This window comes from Solanum dulcamara, chromosome 11 (assembly GCF_947179165.1).
Source record: "Solanum dulcamara chromosome 11, daSolDulc1.2, whole genome shotgun sequence".
NCBI lineage: Eukaryota > Viridiplantae > Streptophyta > Magnoliopsida > Solanales > Solanaceae > Solanum > Solanum dulcamara.
The window spans coordinates 44957510-44983744 of NC_077247.1; the positions used below are offsets into that span (position 1 = coordinate 44957510).

Genomic DNA, 26235 nt, shown 5'->3' on the forward strand with positions numbered 1-26235 from the left:
CTCTCCATCCTAAAATGCTTATCACGTTTCATTTCTCAAGAGTTAATTTGACTAATCTTTAAAACTAAAGTAAATTAAATCAATTTAATATTTTTACAAATTAAAATTTAAATATTTAAAAACTAAACAAAAAGTACTTTAATTCTTCTCAATTCTCATATCAATTTTAGTCAGGAGCTAGCATTCCGATTATGGAATTCAGCAAAATCTAATTCACTTAATATGTATAAATAACTTACCAAAAAACCTTTAATTATTATTATTTTTATAAAATCTAAAATTCTCTAATTTTCAGTGATAAGATATCTAAGAAATTGTGACTATAACGGGAGAAAGATGCCAAATATCTAGAATTTCTTTTTTATCTTCCTCTTATCCATATGAGAGAAATGCGTCAAACATTTTTTTTATAAAATAAAATAGATGAAGAAAAATGAAGGGGTGTAGGAAACTCTTCGGCCCACATCCCATATACAGTTTATAAACTGATGAATGAAATCCAATCAACAGGATATTCCAGCCTATTCTCTAGTACAAATACTGAACCTGAAGACATTTCAAAATCATTGCCTAATAAGCCAACAGATCCATGAAAATGATACTAATTTGTACATCCAATGATTAGCATTTTAAGCCACTAGTAGTAGCAACCATAGCCTTCCACAAAATTATATACAAATGCTTTTAGGATAATAATTTTTACTTAGGTATAAAAAATAATAATTCTTCCATAAGGTGTCAAACATAAGCAACAGGTGCTTATACATCTAATAATTAGGTGAACATACACACCCACACATTTTTTTAAAATATAAACTTTAATGCTTCTGTTCATGGTATCTGTTAATCCTGATCAAACAATTTACTCCATCCCTTAGTTATGACTAATGTGCACTTTTCTTGCTATTAATCACAGCAAGTAAAATTTGTTGAACGGCTGCTGCAAATATATTCATTTTAAATCTGACAGTTTGTACCATTTAGCTTCTAACAATATTGAGTCTGGTGCTTTTTTGCAAACAAAGAACAAGACACTTGTTTTAGAATAAAATATCAGTAACATTTTGATATGACATATTCTCCCATTTTTTCATAAAAAATCAAATTCATGAATCACAATTACAAATTTTTAAATTTAGTTGATTAAAAAAAATAATTAAAGAGTACTACGAATTTAATGAACGGCACAAATCGAAAAGTAAAAAACTGAACCATAACTTTGAAACCCGAATATCAAATTGTTTCAATTCGTACCAAACCAATAGATGAACACTCCTACTCAAAGAGTTTGACAAAGTTTGTGAGTATTACAATACACACCACAACCAAATATCTCATGTAAATAAAAAATAAAGCACCATATTATCATGGTTGCCATATGCTGAATCACTCAATCGTCGTCCTCAAGAACGTTGCGACGCCTCTGGATCTGAGAAGTGGTCAGAACAAGTATGCAAGAAGATTCAGGCTCGGGTTTATAAATAGAGAAGGATCAAAAGGTTGAGCAGAAGAGCGACTTACTGTTACTTTTGTTTGCTTAGTAGTTTGGGTGTTAATCTGTTCAAGTAACTCTATAAGTTTCTGCTCAGAAACCTGCAAATGCAAACATCATCTCAACCTAAGGCAGTGAGGCCACCATAACTAATCAGGTAGAAGTTAAAGGTTTAAAGGAAAGAAGTAAAGAAGAAACAGAACTTACCTTTTCTGCGATCTGACCATATTGAGCAGCTCGGAGTATAACATCTTCCACTCCTCTGGCCTTATCAGGCTTCACAAGAGCAATACGAGCAACTGGCTCATACAAAATTGAAATCGAGACCACAGGTTATAATAAGTGATTCGAAGAAAGCAGAGGCCAAACTTTAGCAGGGACTTGCAGAAATCCCACTAAAAGACCACCAATTATTCTAATCGTTGCCAACTAGAGCAATTGATCAACTATATAGAATGCCTACAGTTACCAAAGTCAGGGCCAATAACCAATTTCATTGGTCAATAACTATAACACTAGAACATTAGATCACATCCGGTTCTACAATAGCAGTTGATCTTTTACAAGGTAGGTAAAAATCTAAAAGTGTTCATGTGGAGATGTTTAATAATCTCAAGAGACAGAATGTCTGGGACCATACAAGACACTGACGAATAGTCCAAACCCACAATTCATAGTCGGGTAACATGTAAGGAAACCAAAAAGTAACTAAACAAATACACTTGAGGCATTGCAAAGTTCAGGGGTTTTAGTCCCCGAAGCTAATACGCAGGCAAACAAGATTTTTCTTTTTGCTGCTATTGCTCTCGCCAGTGACGCACTGTAAGGATATTTTCCATTCTTTTTCAGTTTCTCTTCCTTTTTTTGGTAAGTATCTTCTTCAGTTTTCTCTTTCTTTAAATGTAAATTAAATATATTGAGATGATTATTTCTAGTTTCAAATAAAAGTTGGGTTAATAATGAATTGAGAAATTTGTAGTGGAGTTTTGAGATTTGGGTCCTAAAGCTAATTCCAGCATTGAGACCGAATAAATTGTTCTTGTTGTGATGGATTTAAAGTATTAAATACATCTAGCAAGATTTTTATTGGAGAATAAATGATTATCCATTGTTGGAGATTGATGAAGTTTGGGAAAATGATGGGTTTTGTAGGTATGACTTGTTTTAAGGAATTTTTGGAAATACATGCTACAAATGGATTCGTTGAGTTATTATGAGTTAGTTGATGATTCTAAACCGAACCTTAAGTGGGATTACCCTTGAACAAGATAATTGAGATTTTAGGGGTCTGGAGGAACTCAACACCAACAGAAGTCAAAAGCTTTAGTTGGTTGGTTGTTAGGAAGGCCTGCCTGACAAATGAAGTATTGAGGAAGAAAGGAAAGGGCATACTCCCTTGGTGCTCTTTATGTGGGAAGACGGGAGACTAACAATCACCTATTTTTACACTGCCCTTTCACAACCCAAATTTTGTCCTCCTCAACATCTCAGAGGTGAAGTGGACTATGCCAGGATACACAGCATATTCATTGAGCTGCTGGATTAGAAGAGGAGGGAGCAAGAGACAGAAGACTTGGTGAAATTTAATCCCACACTGTATTTGACGGACAGTGTGGAAGGAGAGGAATAGTAGGAATTTTGAAGATATATCCAATTCCATTCAAAAATCAACTGAAATTGCACTATATCTCTATTTTTTTGGTGTAAACAGACAGGATTAGAGTATTCAGATCAATTTCTAGAATTTTTTTGGATCCTTGTAACCTGTAAGTATTACTTCTCTGTCTTTTTTCTCTTTTTTAAAAGGTCCACAACATATCCTTAAATCCTGAAGAATACAATGTTACCAGTTCTTAAAAAAAGATTTTAGGGGCTTAAGGCCTAGTTCAAGTTGATAAATTGAACTTAGTAGCTTATGAATTTGCATTGTTAAACCTAGTATTGTAGATTGAGTGGTTGAATACTCGCAAAATTTGAAAAGACGAATTGGAGCTAAAGCTTTGAGGTAAGTTAAGACTTACTAGTTGAAGTTCAGATAAAATTCATGCTCCCTAAGTGTATGATAAAATGCTTAAAAGTGTGTTTTGTGGCTAAGCGAGCAAGGGAGTACTTAGTTCACCATATTTATGACTCAGTGGTCAGTACAACTTAAAAACAAAAAAGTTAAAAGTGATAAATGATTTAGACATTGCCTTGTGTGATACATGGCTCAATTTAAAAATATATGTGTTTATCTTGAACATGACCTTGCTATGTGAACATATTGTTTTGATTGTTCGTTGTGCACATTTACATGTTATGTCTGTTCAGCTCACACTTAGTTACTGGTGTGATCACATTCAGTTATGGAGAAGTAGTCAACCTCCTCGAGCATGAGTGCCACACTGACTACGGTTTGCAACTTCACACTCAGATTCTCAATTATTATTTCTAAGCTCAGATTCTCAATTTATCATATTCAGTTAATCAATTTAGATTCAGTTATCAATTTGCAAATCATGTATTTTTCTGCGAATTCATGTTTTATTCAGTAAGTCTTACTCCATCATCTAGGGGGTAGTCAATGAGCCTTTTTCTTTTTTTGATCGTTACTGAGTACCCTGACATTGGTACTTAGCCCGGGAGGGACTTTTTCCTTTTTGGATGCACATACCACTGAGCCCGGCTGCACCTGTTAAACCTAGTATACAGCTCCAGCTCTCTCTACTATTTATTTAGTGGAAGATCTTACTTAGTTTATTTCAGACATTTTAGCACTCCACAGAATGCTCCTAAGACCTTATGCAACAAGCAAGACTACAAGGCTACTTCCCCACCAATAAATGTCACATCATAGTATGCTTGCCGCAGCATAAGATGTTTGTTTGTTCTCATGATTTGTTAGTATTCATTTAGAGGCTCATGAGTTTGACTTAGCTAGTAGGTTTTCAGATATTCAGTTTCGACTGGATTTATTGTTTTGGGAGGCATTCATCCTCATACCAGCTTAATGAATGAGTTGAAAGCTCAATCCGAGATCAAAGAGTTAGATGGGATCAAAGCCAGCTTTTGGAAGGACAATTGGCATATGGTTTGAAATTTGGAATTGGTATTTCAAGATATTTTCAACTTAGTTAGTCATCAGCAGAAGGCAGTAGTAGATGTGTGGACACTCCAAGGTTGGGATATCAATTTTAGAAGACAAATCAATGACTGAAGTTCAGAGGGTGGCTGACTTCTTCAGAACACTGGAACAATTTTCTGGGTTACAAACAGGTGAAGATGTTCTTTTGTGGCAAAACAACACCAAAGAACTATTTAGGGTCAATGCAGACTCAACCCAATCAACAGTTAGCCAACTGGCCATAGAAACAAATTTGGAAGGCCAAAGTCCCTCATAAAGTAGTAGTTTTGTTTGGTTGCTAGCAAAAGAAGCTGCCCTTACTCTGGACAATTTGATGAACAGAGGGCTTCCATTGTGTTCAAGATGCTTCCTGTGTAAAGAAACAACAGAGACAGTCAACCATCTCTTCTTGCATATCCTGGTCTATGGCACTAAGGTTTCAGAAGCTCTCAGTAGTTATGAAGGAATAGGAACACATGCAAAGAATAGGAGTAGATGGAGAATTGTCTCGGCTTGCATTTGGTGGATAATTTGAAAAGAAAGCAACTCCAGATGTTTTGAGAGCTTAGAGGATGATGTGCAGAAGGTCAAGTTAAACTTCATCTTACTGCTATGTTTTTGGTGTAATCGATTTACTCTAGTGATACTATCTCTATCATTGATGTGCTAGACTCATTATAAAAAGAGGATAGCAGATCTTTAGAGCTTTCTTGTAAATATGGTTTCAGTACTACCTAAGTACTGCTTTGGTTCATTGATGTAAAATACAGTTACCAATTTCAGAAAGAAAAAAAATGACATTCTCATTTAGTATTATTACTATGTCTCTTTAACTTAAAAGTATGGTTAAATAGTATTCGTTCAGCTAATTCAGGATCCAAGACTCCAATCAGCAGGTATCATATTATGGGACATAAGGGAATGGTTGTGCATAGGCACAGTGTTGCACATATGGGTAACCCTCATGCTACAACAATCTAGGCAGGTACGTTTCCAATAACAAGTAAAACATTCCTTTTGGTAGTTGTCAACACAAAACCGTTGAAATATCATACAATTTAAGATGTCGTAGTAGTCTTTCAAAATTATGTTGGCAAGTCCTATTGTACTTTATTTACCTGGTATGAAAATGTAATCCTTATTTCTTCACTCTAGGTAAATGTACTTGAGAAATATGTGAATGGTCAATAAAACTATTTCAACATTATACTCCCTGCATCCAAAATTCATGACTGATGACCCCAATGTTTCACAGGCGAAAAAGGCGAAGGATATGAATTTTACTCTTCGGTAGGTGAAGAATGCGCCCTAAGACATGAAGCAGATTCCTTCAAATCATTTGATTTAATTAAATTTATGAAAGAATCACATACGATTATTAGAGTGAATTAATGTAAGTCATGAACTTAAGTCAGTGCATAAACGTTATGAGTTGAGAAGATATACCAATTGTGGGAGCATAGTTTGACCCTTCTAGAAGACCTACATAAGTTGCAACACTGGAAAACATTTTTTTTAGATAATTGTGGTGTTCCGGCCAGCTTGTGCGTACCTCCACTAATTCCACAGGATACCTGCCACCTCCCACCAACAACAGGTACCAAGTAACTCTGTCCACCAGGGCTAGAACCTACGTTGCTCGGACTCTTCATAAATGTCAATGGGTGCATGTCAAATTCTCCAAAATTAGTGTATTTTTGGTGAATCCGGCACGGGAGGGGCATCGAAAGTAAAGAGTCCGCACAACTTAGGCTAGAACAGATGGGAAGAAAAAACATTGTGTTTGTCTCTTCTGAGACCTCATGGTGCTCAATCCACATTATTGACCACTAGGCCATACCCTCATGGAAAAGATTTTTAAAATTTACTTAATGATACAAAGTCAATTCAAAAGACCAGAAGCTAACACCTTCATAAAGAGCTAATAAAATGCACCTCTATGCTTGATGGCTAGGCATAAACCCCAGAAGAGTATGCTTTAAAGGGTCCTCTCCAATTTCCCTTATTCCCAAAGAGAATTTTATGATGCCTATTGCCTTTGCCTTGAGGCAAGCCTTAAGCCACGCCTTAGAGATGCCTTTGAAAACGTCGGATTCTATTCACATGGAAACTAAGAGACAGTATATGGTGTTTGGTTGCATCATATATGTTCTAGTTACAAGGTCAAAATGTTTAATGCAATAAACTCTGCAGCTGAATTGGAAGTCGTGTTCAATGTTACTTCTACCCATTAAAAATAAGAAAATGTTTTATTCATTAAATAGAGTGTGATTAACTTCAAAGAAGATGCTTTTTAAATATAAACGCAAAATAAAACAAATATTGACGAGTTTTTAATTCGTAAAATTCAGACACCAAACATTTGGAAAATAATTCACACAACATATACCTACCTCTGGCCCTTGCTTCAGAAGTCAGAATCTGAGTAAGCATCATTTGCCTTCGCTCATCAGCCTCCCTACATCAATCGCTTCCATAGTGGATATCAAATGTTGAAAGAACTAATATATTACTAAGAATGACAACATTTTGAACAGATGAGCTGTAAAAAAATAAACCTTTTAGCATCATCCTGGGATTTCTGCTGGTCAGTGTTTTGCTGAGTTCCCTATTTGCCCAAAATTATTTTTAGTGAATATATTCAAAGCTTGACAAGGTATAACTGAACATCAAAAACAGAAAGTATATATACAGAGGCAATTATTTACCACGCCCTGTTGACCCATGAGCTCTTGCATTCTCCTTTGCCTGATAGCTTCCAATTCTGGGTCAGCCTACAGTAATTGCAAAAAAGAAATGAAATCAATCTCTCATTTACCAGATCAGACAGTTTCAAGCTTCAAAATTAATCACTGATTCTAACAATAGTCCAACTAAAATAAACTTTTCTAGACTTGATACACTAATTTAGTAATCAATGAACAAAGTCCTTATGCATTCAGCCAAAACCCAAAACAAATACAAAAGAAAAATGCAACTCCTTTCCAACTTCTGCCCAAGTTACACAAAAGCACACCGTTACCACCACAGATTCATAACAACCCCAGCTGCCACTCTCCCTTATTCCTTTGTCCGAAAAAGGTAATCAAATTTCAGAAGACAAAAAAAAGTTATCAATAAAGAGAAAGTTACCAACTTTCAGATGAATACCTAAAAAATCGTAACTCAATGTCATAGAAATACCAGAATTTGACAAAAAAAACAGTAAGAAAACCAAAGAAAAGTAACCATTTTTGGATTTGCAACAACCCTAAACAGAAGAAATAGTCTTAAAGATTACATCGCATCCAAAATTGTATTCAGAAAACGTATAGAAAGAAGCAGGGTATGTTAGAATACCATCTTCTGGGAAGTAACGAATTTGAGCACTGAGTTGCAGGAAAGCCGGAAATATTGGAAAAGAAGAAGAAGAAGAGGGACACGGCGTTTGGAAGACGCAGTTTTAAACCTCTCTCGGCACTTATTATGTGCGCATCCGGTTCGTTTGGTACGAGTAGGCTTTTTTTTTTTTTTTTTTTTTTTATTTTATCACCGTTGCTTTGGAGGCCGTGAAACTTTAACTAAATTTGAATTGCATACGTGGTATTCATTCGGGAGTGGCGCTTTCTATAAGATTTTTCCTCATACGTAGGGTCGAAGCCGAGACTTAATTAAGGATAAAGTAGTCATATCACTGCACCACAACTCATGTTGATAGTACAAGTTGACTTAGTATTATAAGTTTAACTTGTTATGATTATATTTGCATGAAATTTAATATGCCAAGGTCAAATTTTCAATATACGCAATCGAAAAAAATTAAAATTACTAATAGCTTAAATTGACACTACTACAAAATAGACATATGACAATACCTGAAAAACCGTCGCAATAGATAGAATAACCATTGCTATAGCTCTATGTTAACGGTTCACCACGCGTTTCATTAGCTCGCGTGGCCATAGGGCTAGTGCAACGATTTTTGCAACGATTTAGAATAACCGTTGCCATAGATAACCTCAAAAACAGACCTGAGAAAATAGAGAAGATAACCTAAACTTACAACTCTATGAAGTTGTGCAGTGAATTGAACAACAAATTTTGCAGTTCTAGTGTGAGTTAGAACAAACGCATACAAACCATTTTAGGGATTAGAACACCGCAGGAAGAAAATGACACTGATGCTTTGAACTGGAGATGCCAGCCGGAAGTGTTTTGGAGCACTGTAGAATTGGAGACGCCAGCCGAAAAATTACACTGATGCTTCGAAAAGTATTTAGAGCTTTTTTTATACTAACATCGATGAAGAGAATTGGAGAATGTTTAGAGAACTGGAAGTGTATTCTTTTTGTATATGTTATTTTGGGGAAAAGTAAAATATTATATTTGTATATATGTTTTGGAGGTTTAGTAAAATTTGGGGGAAAATAAGGAACGTAGCCATAAATATACACATCGTTGCTATATCTAGTCTATCGCAACATTTGGTCACAACCGTTGCAATACAAGATCTATGGTAACAGTTCTTTCTTAATTGCAACGGTTTGGAATATATGATATACCAATATCGTGATTTATTTTGGGTAACGGGTGTAACCGTTGCAATACCAGTTTTATGGCAACGATTTTGGAACCGTCCAATTTCTAATAATGATAATTGAAATCAAATGTGATTGAACGATATTATTTATTTGTTTAGTTATAACTTAAATTGAACTTGGAGCCCGTTTGGACTGGCTTAAAAAAAGTAACTTTTATGTATAAAGTGCTTTTAGAACTTTGAAGTGCTGAAAGTTATTTTTATAAATAAGCAGTTGAGTGTTTGGATAAAAGTGCTTATGATGTGAATTTTAGGGTTAAAAGAATAAAAAAAGGTAGTTTGAGAATTTAGTTAAAATATAAAGAATATAAAAGTAATTTCCATGGTCAAAGAAAATGACTTTAAGCACTTTGGAAAAAAAAGTTAGGAATCCTAACTTTTCATTTCTGACTGACTTTAAGAACTTTATGGCTTAAAGTCAGCATTAGGCAAACACGTTCAAAAGCTAAAAAGGGGCTTTAAGTTGGTTTTGACCAACTTAAAGCCAATCCAAACGGGCTCTTGGCTAATTAAACATTTAACATAAATTAATTTCCAAGAAGACATAATAGATTGGTTTCAAATTTTAAAAAACTTGTACTTAAATATATTTATTTATGTGTTGTCCATCTCTACTACTCTTTACTATTGTGTTCACCTCCTTTACAATCTCAAATTCTTAAATGTTAGTATATATCTTGCCTCTTTAATGTCATGTTCATGGGATACTCTTTGTGTGCCCCTAATAACACTTTAAATCAAGATATAAAAATTCATGTTATCCACATTTGAAGACTAGAAAACTTAAATATATTGAAAAAGAATATAAAATTTCTTAACAAAGTTATTCTAGAAATCCTCCAGAATAGCTCAGTTGATTTGGAGGGCGGTGTCATCCACACGAATGATCAGCATCGTTCGCTCCCTCAATGCCTTTTTAAGTTGAGTATGTCGCGTAGGACTAGTCTAATATGGTTTACATCTCTTGTGTGATTTACATGATATTAAAAAATGAAGAATTACTCAACGCGCATCCAAAAAAATAAAGATTATTGTAAAGATTACAACGACTATGAATTATTTTGGGGTTTGAAAAAAAAATCACTCTAGAAAATATTTCAACAATCTGAGCCAAAACAAGTTGACTAATCTGGCTAATATTGAACTTGGTAAAATGAAATAATTGAATAATTGAAAAATGAGATTATTCATGAATACACATTGAATGCTGAGATTATTCATTGAATTTCTGGTAGTAGATCCATAATCAAAAAAGAGTTTATGATTGTTCCAGAAGAAATGAAACAAAAGACATTGTCGTACAAATTGAATATTATCATCAATGGCAATTCCAGATATTACTCAGCCCCTAGAAGAGTTTACAAACAAATATAACTATTTGGTCTCATCCTCCATACTGAGATATATCATAAGATTAATAAGTTGATTCGAAAGCTCGAAACTAATTCCTTAACCTAAAAAATATAATATTTTTTAACAAAATCGATTGATTAAAATAAAATTGTATCCCTTAGGAACTGCATGCGCTTTTGATGCATACGGTTCAAAAAACCATAAGCTAAAAATGAAAGGAGCAAGCAATAATGTGAACTAGAAATCAAAAGAATCCCATGTTCACGTGCCTCCAAAACTCCACTTGATCATTTTATAATAACACAACACATCTAAGATTCACCAAACCACATGAACAAGTAAAATATTACCCACCCCCTTTAATTTAATATTTCATTTTTAAATATCAAAAATATTATAAATTATATTTTTTTCATATTATATAATAAAAAAATATTATTAATTAAAATTCATATAATTTAAATTTCGATAAAGCAGTAGATATAACAACTCACTGGTAAAAAATAAAGGAGGGAGTACTATAGCACAAAAACACAGAAGAAGTAAAACAAGTAAACAAATTGACTGAGAAATGCAAGTCCACACAGCAACTGCCCACTCACATCTCAGATCAAACAAAACATTCACATATTTATTACTAGGTAAAAGAGAAAATCACCCTGAAATTCAGACATCAAAAAGTCGTCTTTCTTCATAGATCTAAATACAAATTTTTACATTTAATGTAAATCCCTCTCTGATGAGTGATGAGTCGGTAGTAATAGTAGTAGCAGTAATATAAAGCACAAAACTTTATGCATTTCTTGAACTTTTACACTCTTTAAAGTGTATCAGCAATCAAGAAAATTTTGCAGGAGCACAAAAAAATGGGGTTCACAATGGGTCTAAATTTGCTTCTATTGGTAGTTATGGTGGCTACCAACATTCTTTCTTTGTATCATCTCTCTTCCAATATCCAATCCAAGCCCCCTGTTGCTCCACCTGTTCCTGACCACCTTCTTCATCAGCTTCAGACCATACGCGCCACCATTAACCACCTCACGCGTCTCCAGCCTCCAGCTCCTCCATCTGCTAAAGCCAAGAAATCTACAGTTACTATCCCTTCTGATCTCCTTCTTTACACTCATTTATCACCTATTGCTTCTTCTTGTAAAGACAATCCTGATTTACTTCATCAGTACATGAACTACACACCCTTTAGTCTTTGCCCCTCAGATTCTTCAGTAGCTGAGTCTCTTATCCTTAGAGGGTGTCACCCTCTTCCAAGGAGGCGCTGTTTTTCAAGAACCCCTTCTAGTATCCCGACTTCTCTGCCTAAAACCCCATTTTCTGCAATCCCTGAAAAGGCTTTGTTGTGGAACAGTTACACTTGCAAGAGCTTTTCTTGTTTGTCTCGGTCTAATTTCAACATGGGATTTGATATGAAAGTTGAGCAATCAAGATACTTGGATTATAAATCAGATCTAGATCTCCCAATTCCACAGTTTCTTCAGCTCACTAAGACCTCAAAAAGTGTTATTAGGCTGGCACTTGATATTGGGGGTGGTACAGGGACTTTTGCAGCACAAATGAAGCTGCATAATGTGACTGTTGTGACTACAACAATGAATCTTGGTGCCCCTTATAGTGAGACTGTGGCACTTAGGGGATTGGTGCCTTTACATGTGCCTTTGCAGCAGAGGCTGCCAGTGTTTGATGGGGTGCTGGATCTTGTGAGATGTGGCCATGCTGTGAATAGGTGGATTCCAGTGACTATGATGGAGTTCTTGCTTTTTGATGTTGATAGAGTGTTGAGGGCTGGTGGATACCTCTGGTTGGACCATTTCTTTAGTAAAAAAGCGGATCTTGACAAGGTTTTTCAACCCTTGATCTGGAAATTGAACTACAAGAAGGTGAAGTGGGCAGTAGAAATTAAGAATGATGCTAGTGGTGTGAAGAATGGAGAAGTTTATTTGACAGCTCTTCTTCAGAAGCCGCTTTCGAGATGAGCATCTAGTCCAGGTACCCTCTTTGTCTCTGAAAATGAGATCATATATTGTTTTAGTGGGTGGAGTTAGAATTGTTGCTAGTAGTGATAGATCTAAAGTAGTTTAGTACTCCTATTACTTTTGGCTTGGCACTTAACTAGTGAAAGCATCAACATACATAATCAAAATCTTCTCGCTTGACGCTGAGGAGCTCAATTATGTTCAAGTAATGCGAGTTCAAAGCTTTCTGTCTTTATGTAACATTTGTTGTAAATATGCATCTTTTCCGGTGCACATTTTGTATTTGCAAGAAGAAATTAATGGTTTTGCTTCACTCCCAATTGTTTTTAATAACAATTGTAGCTTGAATTTGAAAGAGCAGATTTCATATTTTCCATGTCTTGGGGAACTTTAGTTGATCCAAAGTAAATACTGTTGAATTCTTCATACCTTCTGAGGCTAACTAACTTACTTAATTATCCGGTTTTCAGTTGTTTTAAGATGAGTCAGCTACAGATTTGTTTCTCAATTCACTTGATTATCCATTAAGTAGAGATCCTTCGTAGTAAAAGCCTTTTTTCCAGTAAGAACTGTTACCTCTCTAGCGCATTTCTGATGCACTTAGCCTTAGATGGGGAGACTGGCTGCTTGAAGTGGAATATTTCAGGTTTGTACTATGTTTCCGTCTTGTCAGAGCTCCATATTATCCAAAGTCTGGCGGTGATATCTATGTTTGCCGTTCTTTCAATTTACACTCTTGTCATTCCAGAATCTATCTAGTTTCCAAAGTTACCTTACTCAAAAAAAAGAATCTGTCTAGTTTCCTGTTGCACTATTCTCTCAAGATGATCCTCTTAAATGTGATTCTCAATAACAGATCCGTGTCTTGTCTGTTATGTGCAGCCCTTTTAACTCTAGCAGAGGTTTACATCATTTGTTGATTCAATTGCTCTTTTGGTACCTAATTTATAAGGGTCCTGTATCTGCAAAAATGTTAACTTCCCTCAACATTGTAAATTTTATGTCAACAAGAAGCCATTTGGCATAAACATAATTTTTTCAGATGTTTTGAGAGTTCAAATTCTGTTTTCATCTATAAACTATTTCTAGAGGTGATAAGATTCATGAATTATCTCCAAAATCTACCCATTACCTCTTTATATATATATATATATATATATATATATATAGAGAGAGAGAGAGAGAGAGAGAGAGACAATTTGCATGCATATTAGAAGTAACCAATAGATTTTGGAGTCAATTGTTGATCTTTGTTCTCCAAAAATTATTCTTTGATGAAAATGGACTTTGGATCATCAGAAGGCTGACAAAATTTGTCATCTGCAAAGCACTTGACCTTTTCCATCCAAAAATTAAATCCATTTAGAGATAGATTCCATTCAATTAAACACAGTACCTTCGTGCAATTGGTGTCCTAGGAATTATACAACTCAAAGTGATCATTAAGACCCTTAATGAAGGCCGTCCTGAATGATTGTTGACAAATTCCCTATATACAACTGTCACGTGGTGTTACTATGCACTTTGTTCGAAAAACTAATTGATAACAGAAGCCAACTAACATTGATTTAACTGTTATAACACAAGTCGTTATTTCTAATAATTTGACCGGAAATGATTTGTGTCTCTAGACTGATTAGCTATCAGATTGAATCATTCTGAAAGCTGCTCAAGTAGATTATCTCTCTCCATCCCTTTCGAGGTTGTTTTAAAATTTTAGCTTTTTTTGTTGTTGTTATTTTGCAGATAACTCTGCTAGATTCGCATAATTATTTGATGCCAAATGCTATGTTGTGTCAAGATATTTTCTTCTTCTCAAGGCGGAGAATGTGAGTAGTCTGCATTTGGGGGGGGAGAAGGATCCAAACAATAGAAAACTGTGCACCACATATATACAGTCTGCAGCAAACAACAGTAGCTGCTCTAATAGATAGTTATTTCCCTTCATTCATTTGTCAGTTTTGGTGTAATCTTTACTGATTTTGAAACTATACAAGTGGAAATCTGGTAAGAAAAAACAGAGCTGCAAGTTTGAAAATGATTATTATAATTGTAAAGATATTGCATGAATGCAGGAGAAGGCTGCATACAATAAACCCTCATAGTCCGGCCCTTCTCCGGACCCATGCATACCGGGAGCTTAGCGCTTTTTAAATTGTAGAAAAGTGAGAGTGAATTTGCAATCCCCTCTGCCATTCAACTAGTATTGCTTAATGGCTTTCTGCTTTAATATCCATTTCTTAACCTTTTTTTTTTGTACTGTGCCAAGTATTGAAAAGCTGCACTTCACAATCACAATTTTATTTCAACAAAGCCATAGTTTATTTCTTTTACTGCACTTGCAAAGCTAAGAAGACTAAGAAAATCAGGTTAGAATAATAACTTTTTTTTAATGACTGAGAAATTCATTTTGAGCCAACCTTTAGGATTAACCAGTAGCATCTACCCTTTTCTATTTAAATATTAGATTTAGTTCGTCTCATGGTTGACTAAAACTTGTGTTCTAAGTCACAAGTCCTTAAACTTGGAGCCGATCTTTCTAAAATCAAATGCGAGATGATTTGATAAACGAAAAGACATCAATGACCCTAAAATGTAATGTGTAAAATTAGGATATTTGATGTAGTAGGGGAAGTATTTTTTTTATATTTTCCCCTTTGAATTTATTATTTGAGCTTTTATTTTTCTTCCCCAAGTTAATTCACTATTATAAAGAAATTGAAATTAGCTATAAATTTTATCTTTAATCAGTTGTTTAACAACTGATCGTAGCTAATAGAAATATCTTTTTACAATCAACGCTATAAAATTTGTCTACCACTAATTTCTATATTATTTTAATATTGATTACACTATACGAAATATGTTAAGTTTACCTTATATTATACTCCGCTAATACTCGGCATTAACCCTGACAGAGCTCCAAGCCTCCAACCCAAATAAAAAAACATAATTTTATACTAAAGTCAATTTCAAAGAGATAAATTTGAACCTTTATCCGAAGTATTTTGGCTCATCAATAAATAAATAGAATGATAATTTAAGTGTATTATTTTTTAAATATAATAATTTAATATTTTAGAAAAGGATCATAGTTAATAAAAAAAATTAAACACAAAAGGGTCGTTTGATTTGAATGCAAGTTATGATGTGATTAATTTTAATGGGATAAGTGATGCTGAGATTATTTACGATAGGATAAATTATGTTGGTATTATCTCTTATTGATTATTTGGTTTGTTGTTATTCAAAATAATGTGCATTACATAAATTTTAAGAACAAGTTGTTTGTGTAGAAAAATACCCTTCACTTTATTTAGCTTTTTATATTTTCTTTTTGCAAACTTTAGTTATTCATTTTTAAAAATAAATGTTTCATCTTATTTAACTTAAATATTTTTGTGTGTGCATTCTCATGATGATACTATATGTATTTAAAAATAAAACATTCATCTTATTTAGCTTAAAAATAGAACTTTCATCTTAAATTTGTTAAAGTAAAAGAGGATTTATTATTTATATCACTTCATTTAACCACATATCACTTTTAAATTGTAAAATTAAAGTTTTCATTTTAGTTGATATATAAAATACAAGCTTTCAAGTGACTAGAAAAGATACATAATTAAAAATATGTAATTTAGCGAAATCAAAACATAAATAAACATAAGAATTAGTCAAATAAATTAATAAATAAAAATTATATTTGTACAGTCCAATTTTTTAATTAAAAAATATAAAAAATTATCATAAAAATAAGGAGTAGCTCCTACCGGATCCAAGAGGGCCGATGCCCGATTCCCCGACCCATTAGAAGATTGTAAATGTTCTTATACATAGTATTTTAAATAATATTGTTAGCAGAAACGTGAAAATATAAAAAATAAGGAAAAACAACAATATTTAACGTGGTTCGAATCAAAATGATCCCACGTCCACCAGAGAACAACTGTCTTTATATTAACAAAGAAAGGGGAGAGATTTCAAATACAACTAAGAGAATTGCTTTATCAATTCTCTACTCTTCTAATGTATTTTGCAAATGTCTTAGAATATGAGAAGACAAGAGAGAAATATTTTTGAGGTGTGTTTCAAATGAATCAAGAGCTACCTATTTATAAGACTAAATTCTTGCCCTTGATGTCATCCATGACATCACATTTTGTCAAGATGTCAAAGTTTACTAAACTTTCACCTACCAAGTTTACCAAACTTTCACCAATCAAGTTGTTACATTAAGACTATCTAGAATCTTATCAATTTTAACAAATCTCCACCTTGGCAAGATTCTCCATTTTCAACTTTCTTTCAGCAACTTTAGATTGTGTCTTCAACCTTAACTCTTTCAATCTCCACCATGGTTTGCTTTTCGAGCATGCGTATGAACAACTCCGGCAAAAATTTCAAAGCTTACTGGGCAATTCCGTTGTAAGAAACAAGAAGAATCAAACCTTTGTTGAACATACTAGTTCCACCTAGTAGTTGTTCTCCCAGAGTTTGCATCAGTTGAGGCATACTCCCGCCAAGTCTTTACAGTTTGAAAACTTAGCAAGCGGGACTATCTTGGTCAGCATGTCTGCAGCTTATCGTCTGTGATAACCTTCTCGATCTTGATATCTCCCTCTTCAACTATATCTCGAATGAAATGGAATCTGACATCAATATGTTTGGTGCCCTCATGAAATTTTTGATTTTTAATCAAATGAATAGCACTTTGACTATCACATCTTTGAGTTGATTCCAGCTGAACCAAACTCAATTCTGCCACCAAACCTTTTAACCAGATAGCTTCTTTCACTGCCTTTGTTGCTGCCATATATTCTGCCTCTATTGTTGACAAAGCGACAATCGATTGTAAAGTCAATTTTTAACTAACGACACTGCTAACGAGAGTAAAGATGTATCTAGTTGTGGACCTTCTTCTATCAAGATCCCCTGCATAGTCAGAATCTACAAAACTGAGAACTGAAATACCTTCACTTTTTCGAAAGGTTAGGCCAATATCAGAAGCTCCTTTGAGATATCTCAGTATCCACTTGATAGCTTTCCAATGTCTTTTTCCTGGATTGGCCATGTACCTACTTATCACACTTACAGATTGAGCAATATCTGGACGTGTGCACACCATAGCATACATAATGCTATCAACTGCGCTAGCATAAGGAACTTCTGCAGCTACGAACGCATATGCAATCAGATTTGCTTGCTCTATAATACATTTCGGTTTCCATATATGCCTTTTGTTCTTTTCCTTTGCAATTGTGTATGATTTATTAATAGCACGTTCTTCAAAATTTGCATTTTTTGACTTATCAACTTGAGTCTCTTGATCCTTTTCCTTGGTATGCTCCACCGGTAGCTCCACCTGCTCATTGTTCTTGTTTCTTGATAACTCCACAGAAACTTTACGAGGATCAAGTATAGAGGATTCATCAAAGGTAACATCTTTACTAACTACAAATTTGAGTAAAGATAAATACCAAAGTTTGTACCCTTTTACTCTACCTACATACCTTACGAATATAGCCTTTTTAGCCCTTGGTTCAGTCTTTCCTTCATTAACATGATAGTAAGTCGAACACCCAAATATTCGCAGGTATGAATATTAGAGGGCTCATCTGACCATACCTCATTCGGAGTCTTAAAGTCAATCGCTGATGCTGGATATCTATTGACAATATAAGAAGCAATATGAATTGCTTCAGTCCAAAACACTTTGGACATTTTGGCTTATAAGAGTGAGCCTTCTCAAGAAGAGTTTTATTCATTCTCCCGGCAACTTTATTCTGTTGTGGTGTATGCCTGACAGTCTTATGTCTTACGATCTCATGAACCTTGTAGAAATTATTGAACTCTTCACTGCAAAAATTCAAGTCATTATCTGTGCAAAGATATTTAATTTTTCTCTCCATTTGATTCTCAACTAAAATCTTTCATTCTTTAAATGCTTCAAAAGCATCATTTTTTGCCTTCAAGAAGCGCAACCAAATCTTTTGTGAAAAATCATCAATGAATGAGAGAAGATATATTTTTCCTCCCTTCGATGGAAGTTAAGATGGACTCCATAAATCTGAATGGATGTAGTCTAGCACTCATCCCTTCTTGTGCTTGCTAGTGTTGAAACTGACCTTCTTCTGCTTTCCTAGGACGCAATGCTTACAAAATTCAAGTGTGTTGCTCTTCTTACTGTTCAAAAGGTTGCGTTTGCTCAACATCTCCAGTCCTCTGCGCTCATATGGCCTAGTCTCATATGCCATAATCTTTCCTTATCATTATTAGATAACTGTTGCACTGTAGATGCGTTAACAGAGCCAACAATGGTGCTTCCTGCTAGTGTGTAGAGGTCATCCTCCAGCTTGGCCTTCAGCATGACTAAAGAACCTTTAGCCACCTTCATTGTACCTTCCTAGCTCAAGTACTTGTAGCCTTGATTGTATAGAATATTCCAGGGATATCAAATTCTTTTTCAGATCAAGAACATGACGGACTTTTGTAATAGTCCTCACGATTTCATCATGGCAGCGAACCCAATTTGAATCAATGCAAACTATTTTACAAGTTGTATTATTGCCCATTACTACAGTTCCTCCACTTTTCTCATAGCTGCTGAACCAATCTCTTCGAAATGTCATATGCAGAGTACAATCAGAGTCTAACACCCATTTGTTGGCATAGACTCCACTATTGCAATGATGTTGTTAGTACATATTCATCATCAAAATTATGTACCTCATCAACAATGGATGCACTCTCCTTTTCTTTAAACTTTGACATAGGATAATCTCGTTCAAAGTGTCCCTTCTTGTGACAGCCCCAACACTCCGTATTCTTCTTGTTCACACGAGATTTTGATTTGTGCTTTGATTTACTCCTTTTATGTTGGCTAGTATGACCTCTTACAAAGAACCCACTAACTTTATCATCTTTGTCTTCTTCAAAATGCCTCCGCACATTACAAGAGTTAAGTATTTGCCGCACTTGCTCAAGAGTGATAGACGTCTTTCTATACATCATTGAATTTTTAATATCACGATATTTTGAAGTCAATGAAAATAGCAAAGCACATGCAAGTGTCTCCTTATCCTTCTTAATTCCAGCAATCTGTAAGTTCATCACAAGTTTATTGAATGCATCTAGATGGTCTTGCAATAAAGTACTTGTGTGCCGCCCCGCAAGAGATTATATTAAATTCTAGCATTTTTAAGAGTTGGGCAGATCCATATCGCGCCTCAACAAGCTTCGAACGCAGTTTCAATATTATGCCAACCTTGGGAGATAACTTGAAGATGCTTGAAGGTCAATTAATGCCCAAGCTTGTCAAAAAAGGGTTTCAAAAGGCTGCACCAAAGCTGAAATGGGCCGTATCCTTTTTGCCTTTTATAGTAATCTTTGACTAGATTTTTTCACCAACCTTTGTACTTGTGTAAAGATAGCATATTTAGCATTTTCTCTTGGGACCTTCATTCCTTTTGTTGTAGCTTATTTTCAGATTGTATAAGTCCATTTGGACAACATCATTTATAAGTTAACACTTGAAATATATCATAAGAAAATTGACACTTGCCTCTCAAAAGCTTTCTTATATTGTTCTATCTTTGTGGTTATTTGTGTGGACTATTTTAGGGGCGTTTTTGTTCTTGCACCTGTGTGCTGTATTGTTGTTAGGACTGAGCCTTAGCAAGCTGTGCAGGTTGTTTTGGTTGTCCCATGAGCCATTGAAAATAGGCTCGTGATAACCTGACTCCATCTTAAATGTGTGAAGACGCCGTTGTAAGAAAATCTTTATTGTAATCGATCGGTTCTGATAAAGCCCTTTCAACCTATCCCATAACTGTTTGGCCGTCTCCTCGGTACTAATACTCACTTCACAAAGCACGTTAGGTGTAATAGATAGTTGGATTACACTCAATGCATCTCTTTCAATCTTTGCCTTATCGGAAATCGATGTGTTCTCGGGATACTTTCGGTCAATAGCATAGATTGAACCTTTCCTCCGCAGTAACGCCATCATCTAAATTTTTTAGTTATTGACGTTGTTGTACCCACTAAATCTATCAATTTCAAACTTCATGGAACTAATTTTTACTTGTTCTTCCTCTTCTGCTACAAAGTATTTGGAAATACAGAAAATCAAAGTAATTCTTTTCTGATGTGGAAGTTCAGATTGTACTGCAACCACAGAGCATACTCAGACAGAACCTTGGCTCTGATACCAATTGTTAGAGGAAACGTGAAAAATATAAAGAACAAAGAAAAACAATAATATTTAACGTGGTTCGAATCAGAATGATCCTACGTCCACTAGAGAACAACTGTCTTTATATTAACAAAGAAAGGGGAGAGATCCCAAATACAACTAAGAGGATTACTCTATCAATTCTATACTCTTCTAATGTATTTTACAAATGCCTTAGAATATGAGAAGACAAGAGAGAAATATTTTTGAGGTGTGTTTCAAATGAAACAAGAGCTACCTATTTATATGAATAAATTCTTGCCTTTGATGTCATCCATGACATCACATTTTGTCAAAATGTCAAAATTTACCAAACTTTCACCAACCAAATTGCTACATTAAAATTATCTAGAATCTTGTCAATTTTAACAAATATGAATATACATGAATGTGAAAAGTGATGTATAAAAATGATTTAAAGATATATTTTTGTCATTTTTGCTATTTTATCTCGGGATAAGTTATCCCGAAAATACTATATCACTTAAGAGGAGGGATAACTTATCCTGATATTAATTATTAATTTTGGGATAAGTTATTTCGAACTTGCCAACTAAATAATAAATTAAGTAGCATTATAATTTAATTTCGAGACTATTTAATGTTATCCTTCACACCAAACGATCTAACTTTTATTTTTAGTACATTAGATGAATAAAAATGAACGAAAAGAGTAAAATATAATTTAATTTAACAGTAAAGATATGAATAATCTTAAAATATCCAACTAAATAATAAATTAAGTAGCACTATAATTTAATTTTGAGACTATTTAATATTATATTTCACACCAAATGATCTAACATTTATTTTTAGTATATTAGATGAATAAAAATGAACGAAAAGAGTAAAAAATAATTTAATTTAACAGTAAAGATATCAATAATCTCAAAATGTCATAGGTGTAACGTAACAAATTGGGCTCCTCCTCCTTTCTCTACGGCTTGCGATTCTGGTGTGTCCGTAGGTCGAACGATCCGCCATTTTCAACGTAAATTCAGAGCTCTTTTCACTCACAATGGTCAGCTCTCCCTCTTTCCCTTAACCCCTTTTTGTAATTCTCTTTTGTTTTCAAGTAAAGCAAAACTTTTTAACTTTTTAACTTTTTTTTTTTAATATGCTTCCTTTTTTTTTTTGACCAAAACAAGCTCATTTTTTCTAATCAGTGATCTAGTATTGTATGGTTGAAGTTATCACTTGTATAGAAAAATTTATGCATTTTCGGGTTTTTTGTTTTAGTTAAATTGGAATAGTTGGCCTAGTGTTTTGTTCTGATCTCTTTGATTGTCGACGTTTTTCTAGAGTTTGTTACATGGAGATGAAAATGGGTGGGTATATCAATCAGATCTAGCATCTGTAAGTCTCCTACAATGGGGAAAAAAACTTAAGAATTAACAAAAGGAAGAGGAAACATATTTTTATGTGGACAAGTAGGATTACTTATACTATATATAGCACTAGTTAGGGATTAAGAGAATAAAGGGAAAGGGCCACTGAGCAAACTTCTGGAGTAAGGTGTTTGAATTTTTTTGCTTGGCACATGATTTGGAGTTGGACATAATCGGAGTGAAGGTAGTTGCTGGTCGACATCGATCAGTTGTGTAGGGCATGAAAAAGGGAAGGCAGCTTCTTTTATGTTGCAGTTGTGCTTGGTTTGGAATATGATTTATGTTACACTTGTGCTTTAACAGAAAACTAGAAGGAGAATATGTAACAGTGGGTGTATCTTGGAATTTTGGGACTATGGTTAAATTTGAACCATTGATAGATAGAACCATAAGCAATTCATGGATGACTTCCATGTGTCTCAAATGTGTCAATATAGCTTTTAACCTATTTCTCTATAAAGTGGGAAAAGAAATTCATCCCTTTTTAAAATCATATATGCACGTGTAGACAGATCCTGCTATAATATCTTTCAAATTCTTTTTGCAGGAGTCCTGCCCTGCAATTAAGAACATTCTGCTTCTAGATTCCGAAGGAAAGCGTGTTGCTGTAAACTACTACTCAGATGATTGGCCAACAAATACTGCAAAGGAAGCTTTTGAGAAGGCTGTGTTTGCCAAGACTCAAAAGACTAATGCTAGGGCAGAAGGTATGATCTCTCTTTAACTATTGATTTAATTATTTATATTTGGTCGTGCTCTTTCCAAATATCTCCCTTTCAACATGCAAAGGAAGCAAAATTCATACGGACGCCCATTCTGCATTAGAGTTGTTTGTGATACCATCTTATGCATTATACCTTACCAGTATCTGCAAACATAGAATTTTATTAAACTCTGGTGGTATTGTCTTAAATCAAGAGCCAAAAACAAAGACAAGCTATTAGAAGTTTTGCTAATTTACCAAAATAGGAACCATGATCAGTAGTGGGTAGGTTGATAATAATAATCTTAAAAGACTTGGTTTTGTGTTGTTTGCTTGCATGTTCTCTTCTTGAGTTGTTTATCTCCAGGTCATATGAATTTGGACTCCTGGTCAGCAATTACTTGTTACATCTTGAGAATTGTCTTTATGCCAGTGACTAAATCGGACTGTTGTGCTTAAGCTGTCCTGCTACATATTGGTTCTTCTGCTGAAACTAAAATTTGTGATCGGAAAGCCAACCTTCATCTATCTGATCTCTCTTTTAACTTCTTCTGCAGCGGAGATAACAATGTTTGATAATTATATTGTTGTCTACAAGTTTGCCCAAGATCTTCATTTCTTTGTTACTGGGAGTGACAATGAAAATGAAATAATCCTTGCCAGTGTGCTCCAAGGATTCTTTGATGCTGTTGGTATTCTTCTTAGGTTGTCTACAAGAGCAGTCTTTTCCTTTTCAATATGCATCCCTTGATATTTCCATCTTCATGTACTCATCTTGCTGCGAATGCCTTTCTTTTAGGGGCAATGTAGAAAAGAAAGAGTCACTTGAAAATTTGGACCTTATTCTTTTGTGTCTTGATGAGATTGTTGATGGCGGGTAAGTGCACCTTACCATGATTATTTTATTTATTTCAAATTCTGAATTATAAAATTCTCGTTTAATCTTGCTTTCTCTTACTGTTTTCCTGCAACTTTTACTCGATGTTTGTACAAATATAGCATGCCAGAAACCTTTATTTTATTTTATTTCTGTAGTTATAGAGAATTGGAGTTTCAAAAGCTTATCTAACTTTCTGAACCATATTTAAAATCAATATTTGAATTTAATTTGCCACAAATAGGGGAAAACTAGAAGGCAAATGTGTAGTTAACAAGACATTTTTTCTTTACTGGAGACTGATTAACACAAGACTTCTGATCAAAAGAATCATAGGACACTGCTTAAGCATTACGTCCAGAATATCTACATCTATTGTTTGCTTATAGGTATTTTTTCCTTTGTGCTCAATTAGTACTTGCAGGCTGAAGGCTAAAAGATTGCTGCTTAGCGACCCCCCCACCCCAAAAAAAGAAAGAAAGAGAACATCAATTATTAAGCCTATAGCATTGACCTATTTCTTATGCACATATGTTTCTTTTACAAGCTATAAAGAGCTCTCATCAGCTTAGCTGTTAACATTTTGAGTCAGATATAGATGGTATTATATCACAGACCTTATTCTGGACAGTCACTGTATTTGCTACCCTTTTTTTATGTTAGTGACTTCACTTTTATGAGAAGTGGCCTCGTCGGAGTTGGGTTGAGTGGCTTTTTCCTTTGACGGTGTATGTTCATTGATCTTAGTCAAGTAGTTTGGCTTTCCTGTTACTTTAGATTGTGGATGTGTTTGATATGCCGAACAATGTTTTCCATAGAAAATATTTTATTGAAAAATAAGTGGGTTTCTTACTTATTTTATGGTATTCGGTAGGTAAACAAAATATTTTTTGTCTCAAGAGCATTTACATGCAATTTTGGAAAGTACAATGAGTATGGAAAATATAGGAAAACACTATGGGGTGGAGAAGGATAGTAGGTAGCCGTGTGTTGTAGTATTTTTATGAGGGAGAAGCAGGGAGCTAATCTCCTCTTCCTATCTTTTCTTTATTTAGTAGTCTTACCTAGTATTTGCGTAGTATCTTATTTTTCATTTTTACTACTTTTTGTTACTTTGATTGCATTGTTTATCTTGCTATATTGTTGTCGTTGTTTTTCTTTCTATCCCTCTTTGATTGCTCCTTTTTGAGCCAAGGGTTATTTTACTGATTTTGAATGAACTTGTTTTCTCAGAGAAATGTTTTCCAAATCATTTTGACCAAACCAAACATGGGAAAATTGGAAAACATTTTTTCCTCCATACCAAACACATCCTCAACGTCCACTTCTTCATCCATCCCAGTTCCCAACTTCCACGGTAGAGCATTAGGAGTTCATACCCTTTTTGATTAACCGTGTTTATTACATATTAGAGTGTTTGACCTTGAGAATTGAAGTGGAGAAAGAGAATGGAAAAGAAAGAGGGCATTCAATCTTGCTCTCAATTTCAGTTTTATGGAACTAAGCTGATGAAGAATTTGAAACTACTTCTGATTAGCTTACAATCTTATGAAGATCCTCCATTTCACTTTCTTGTCTCTGTAGAATTGTTCTTGAAACGGATGCAAATGTTATTGCTGGGAAAGTGGCAAGCAATAGCGTGGATTCTGGGGCACCTTTGTCAGAGCAGGTAAATATTGCTCTTTCCTGATGCTTTGGTCCTTCAAACTGATGGAATAGTTGCTTCAGTAACTACCATGCCCGTCCAATTAACTCATTTTTCACTACACGACCTTTGTGGTTTTCTACAGACTATAAGTCAAGCATTGGCAACTGCACGAGAACACTTGGCAAGATCTCTTCTCAAATGATTTGTAAGGAAGGGAAACCAAGGTCTTGCAAGTACTGATTTTCTTTCCTTCTGAATGAACTAATTGATGAGCATCGAGTTGAATGTGTTTTGGAGAAAAAAAAAAGTTTCAACTTACGCAGAGTGTGTTGTTTCTACATGTTTGGATTTTGTTGGATCCACTAAGATGTAGATCATGTAATGCAAACTTGATTCGACCATAGAGCAGGGGGAAAGAACTCGTTTGCAATGTGGATTTTGGCCTCATATAGTGTCTTAGACTTTTCATGATTTTATTTTCTTGGTCCTCCCCTTACTATAATAATTAACAATAGTAATGTGCCCTCAATGCAGTTAATTATTTTTGTTCATCTCTTGTGTCACCTGCAAAGTGATGTTATAACACCTCAACTCCATTAAGCTTATTTGACAGTCAATCTTGAAATCCCATTAGATAAAATCCAACTACCTTTCAATAAGTTGAATTCTATGTCCTCAAGCTCCGAGCTTGTGGTCGTCCTTTGAGTTTCTTGGGATGTCCTTGTTTTGTCGAAGTCTACAGTTTTAATGTTAGAAGAAACCAAAAGTTTGCTTCATTTAACACAACAATTTTCTGAGATATTGTTGATTTATCATTGATGCAAGAAACGGTTAAACATAACAAGTTTCTTAACACATCCAAGCGCCA

At 34.5% G+C, this 26235-nt stretch overlaps 3 protein-coding genes across 3 annotated transcripts; 2 read left to right on the forward strand and 1 right to left on the reverse strand.

The window, feature by feature from the left end:
- Positions 1-1189: 1189 nt before the first annotated feature.
- Positions 1190-8091, reverse strand: LOC129873097 (uncharacterized). The gene is made up of 7 exons (XM_055948102.1): positions 7935-8091; positions 7304-7369; positions 7154-7203; positions 6989-7053; positions 1700-1791; positions 1522-1593; positions 1190-1429 (listed from the first exon to the last, which is right to left on the reverse strand). Exons 1-7 carry the CDS (start codon positions 7935-7937, stop codon positions 1391-1393), a joined length of 387 nt encoding a protein of 128 aa, XP_055804077.1. The 5' UTR covers positions 7938-8091; the 3' UTR covers positions 1190-1390.
- A 3008-nt stretch (positions 8092-11099) lies between these two features.
- On the forward strand, positions 11100-14718 carry LOC129874144 (probable methyltransferase At1g29790). Its single transcript, XM_055949387.1, has 2 exons — positions 11100-12528; positions 14262-14718. The coding sequence occupies exon 1, from the start codon at positions 11394-11396 to the stop codon at positions 12513-12515; it is 1122 nt and encodes a 373-aa protein (XP_055805362.1). The 5' UTR covers positions 11100-11393; the 3' UTR covers positions 12516-12528; positions 14262-14718.
- Positions 14719-21635: 6917 nt separating this feature from the next.
- Positions 21636-25918, forward strand: LOC129874330 (coatomer subunit zeta-2-like). The gene is made up of 6 exons (XM_055949590.1): positions 21636-21772; positions 22687-22846; positions 23400-23547; positions 23642-23719; positions 25304-25388; positions 25510-25918. Exons 1-6 carry the CDS (start codon positions 21770-21772, stop codon positions 25567-25569), a joined length of 534 nt encoding a protein of 177 aa, XP_055805565.1. The 5' UTR covers positions 21636-21769; the 3' UTR covers positions 25570-25918.
- Positions 25919-26235: the final 317 nt, after the last annotated feature.

Bases quoted from the DNA above. Each gene is read 5' to 3' on its own strand.
- LOC129873097 (XM_055948102.1), bottom strand. The intron at 1,792-6,988 runs GTAGGTATATGT...TGTATGAGCCAG, and splicing joins TTCTGAAGCAAGGGCCAGAG to TTGCTCGTATTGCTCTTGTG. The intron at 1,430-1,521 runs GTAAGTCGCTCT...ACCACTTCTCAG, and splicing joins CTAAGCAAACAAAAGTAACA to ATCCAGAGGCGTCGCAACGT.
- LOC129874144 (XM_055949387.1), top strand. From the start codon at position 11,394: ATGGGGTTCACAATGGGTCTAAATTTGCTTCTATTGGTAGTTATGGTG.
- LOC129874330 (XM_055949590.1), top strand. The intron at 23,720-25,303 runs GTAAGTGCACCT...TTGTCTCTGTAG, and splicing joins GATGAGATTGTTGATGGCGG to AATTGTTCTTGAAACGGATG. The intron at 25,389-25,509 runs GTAAATATTGCT...GGTTTTCTACAG, and splicing joins GGGCACCTTTGTCAGAGCAG to ACTATAAGTCAAGCATTGGC.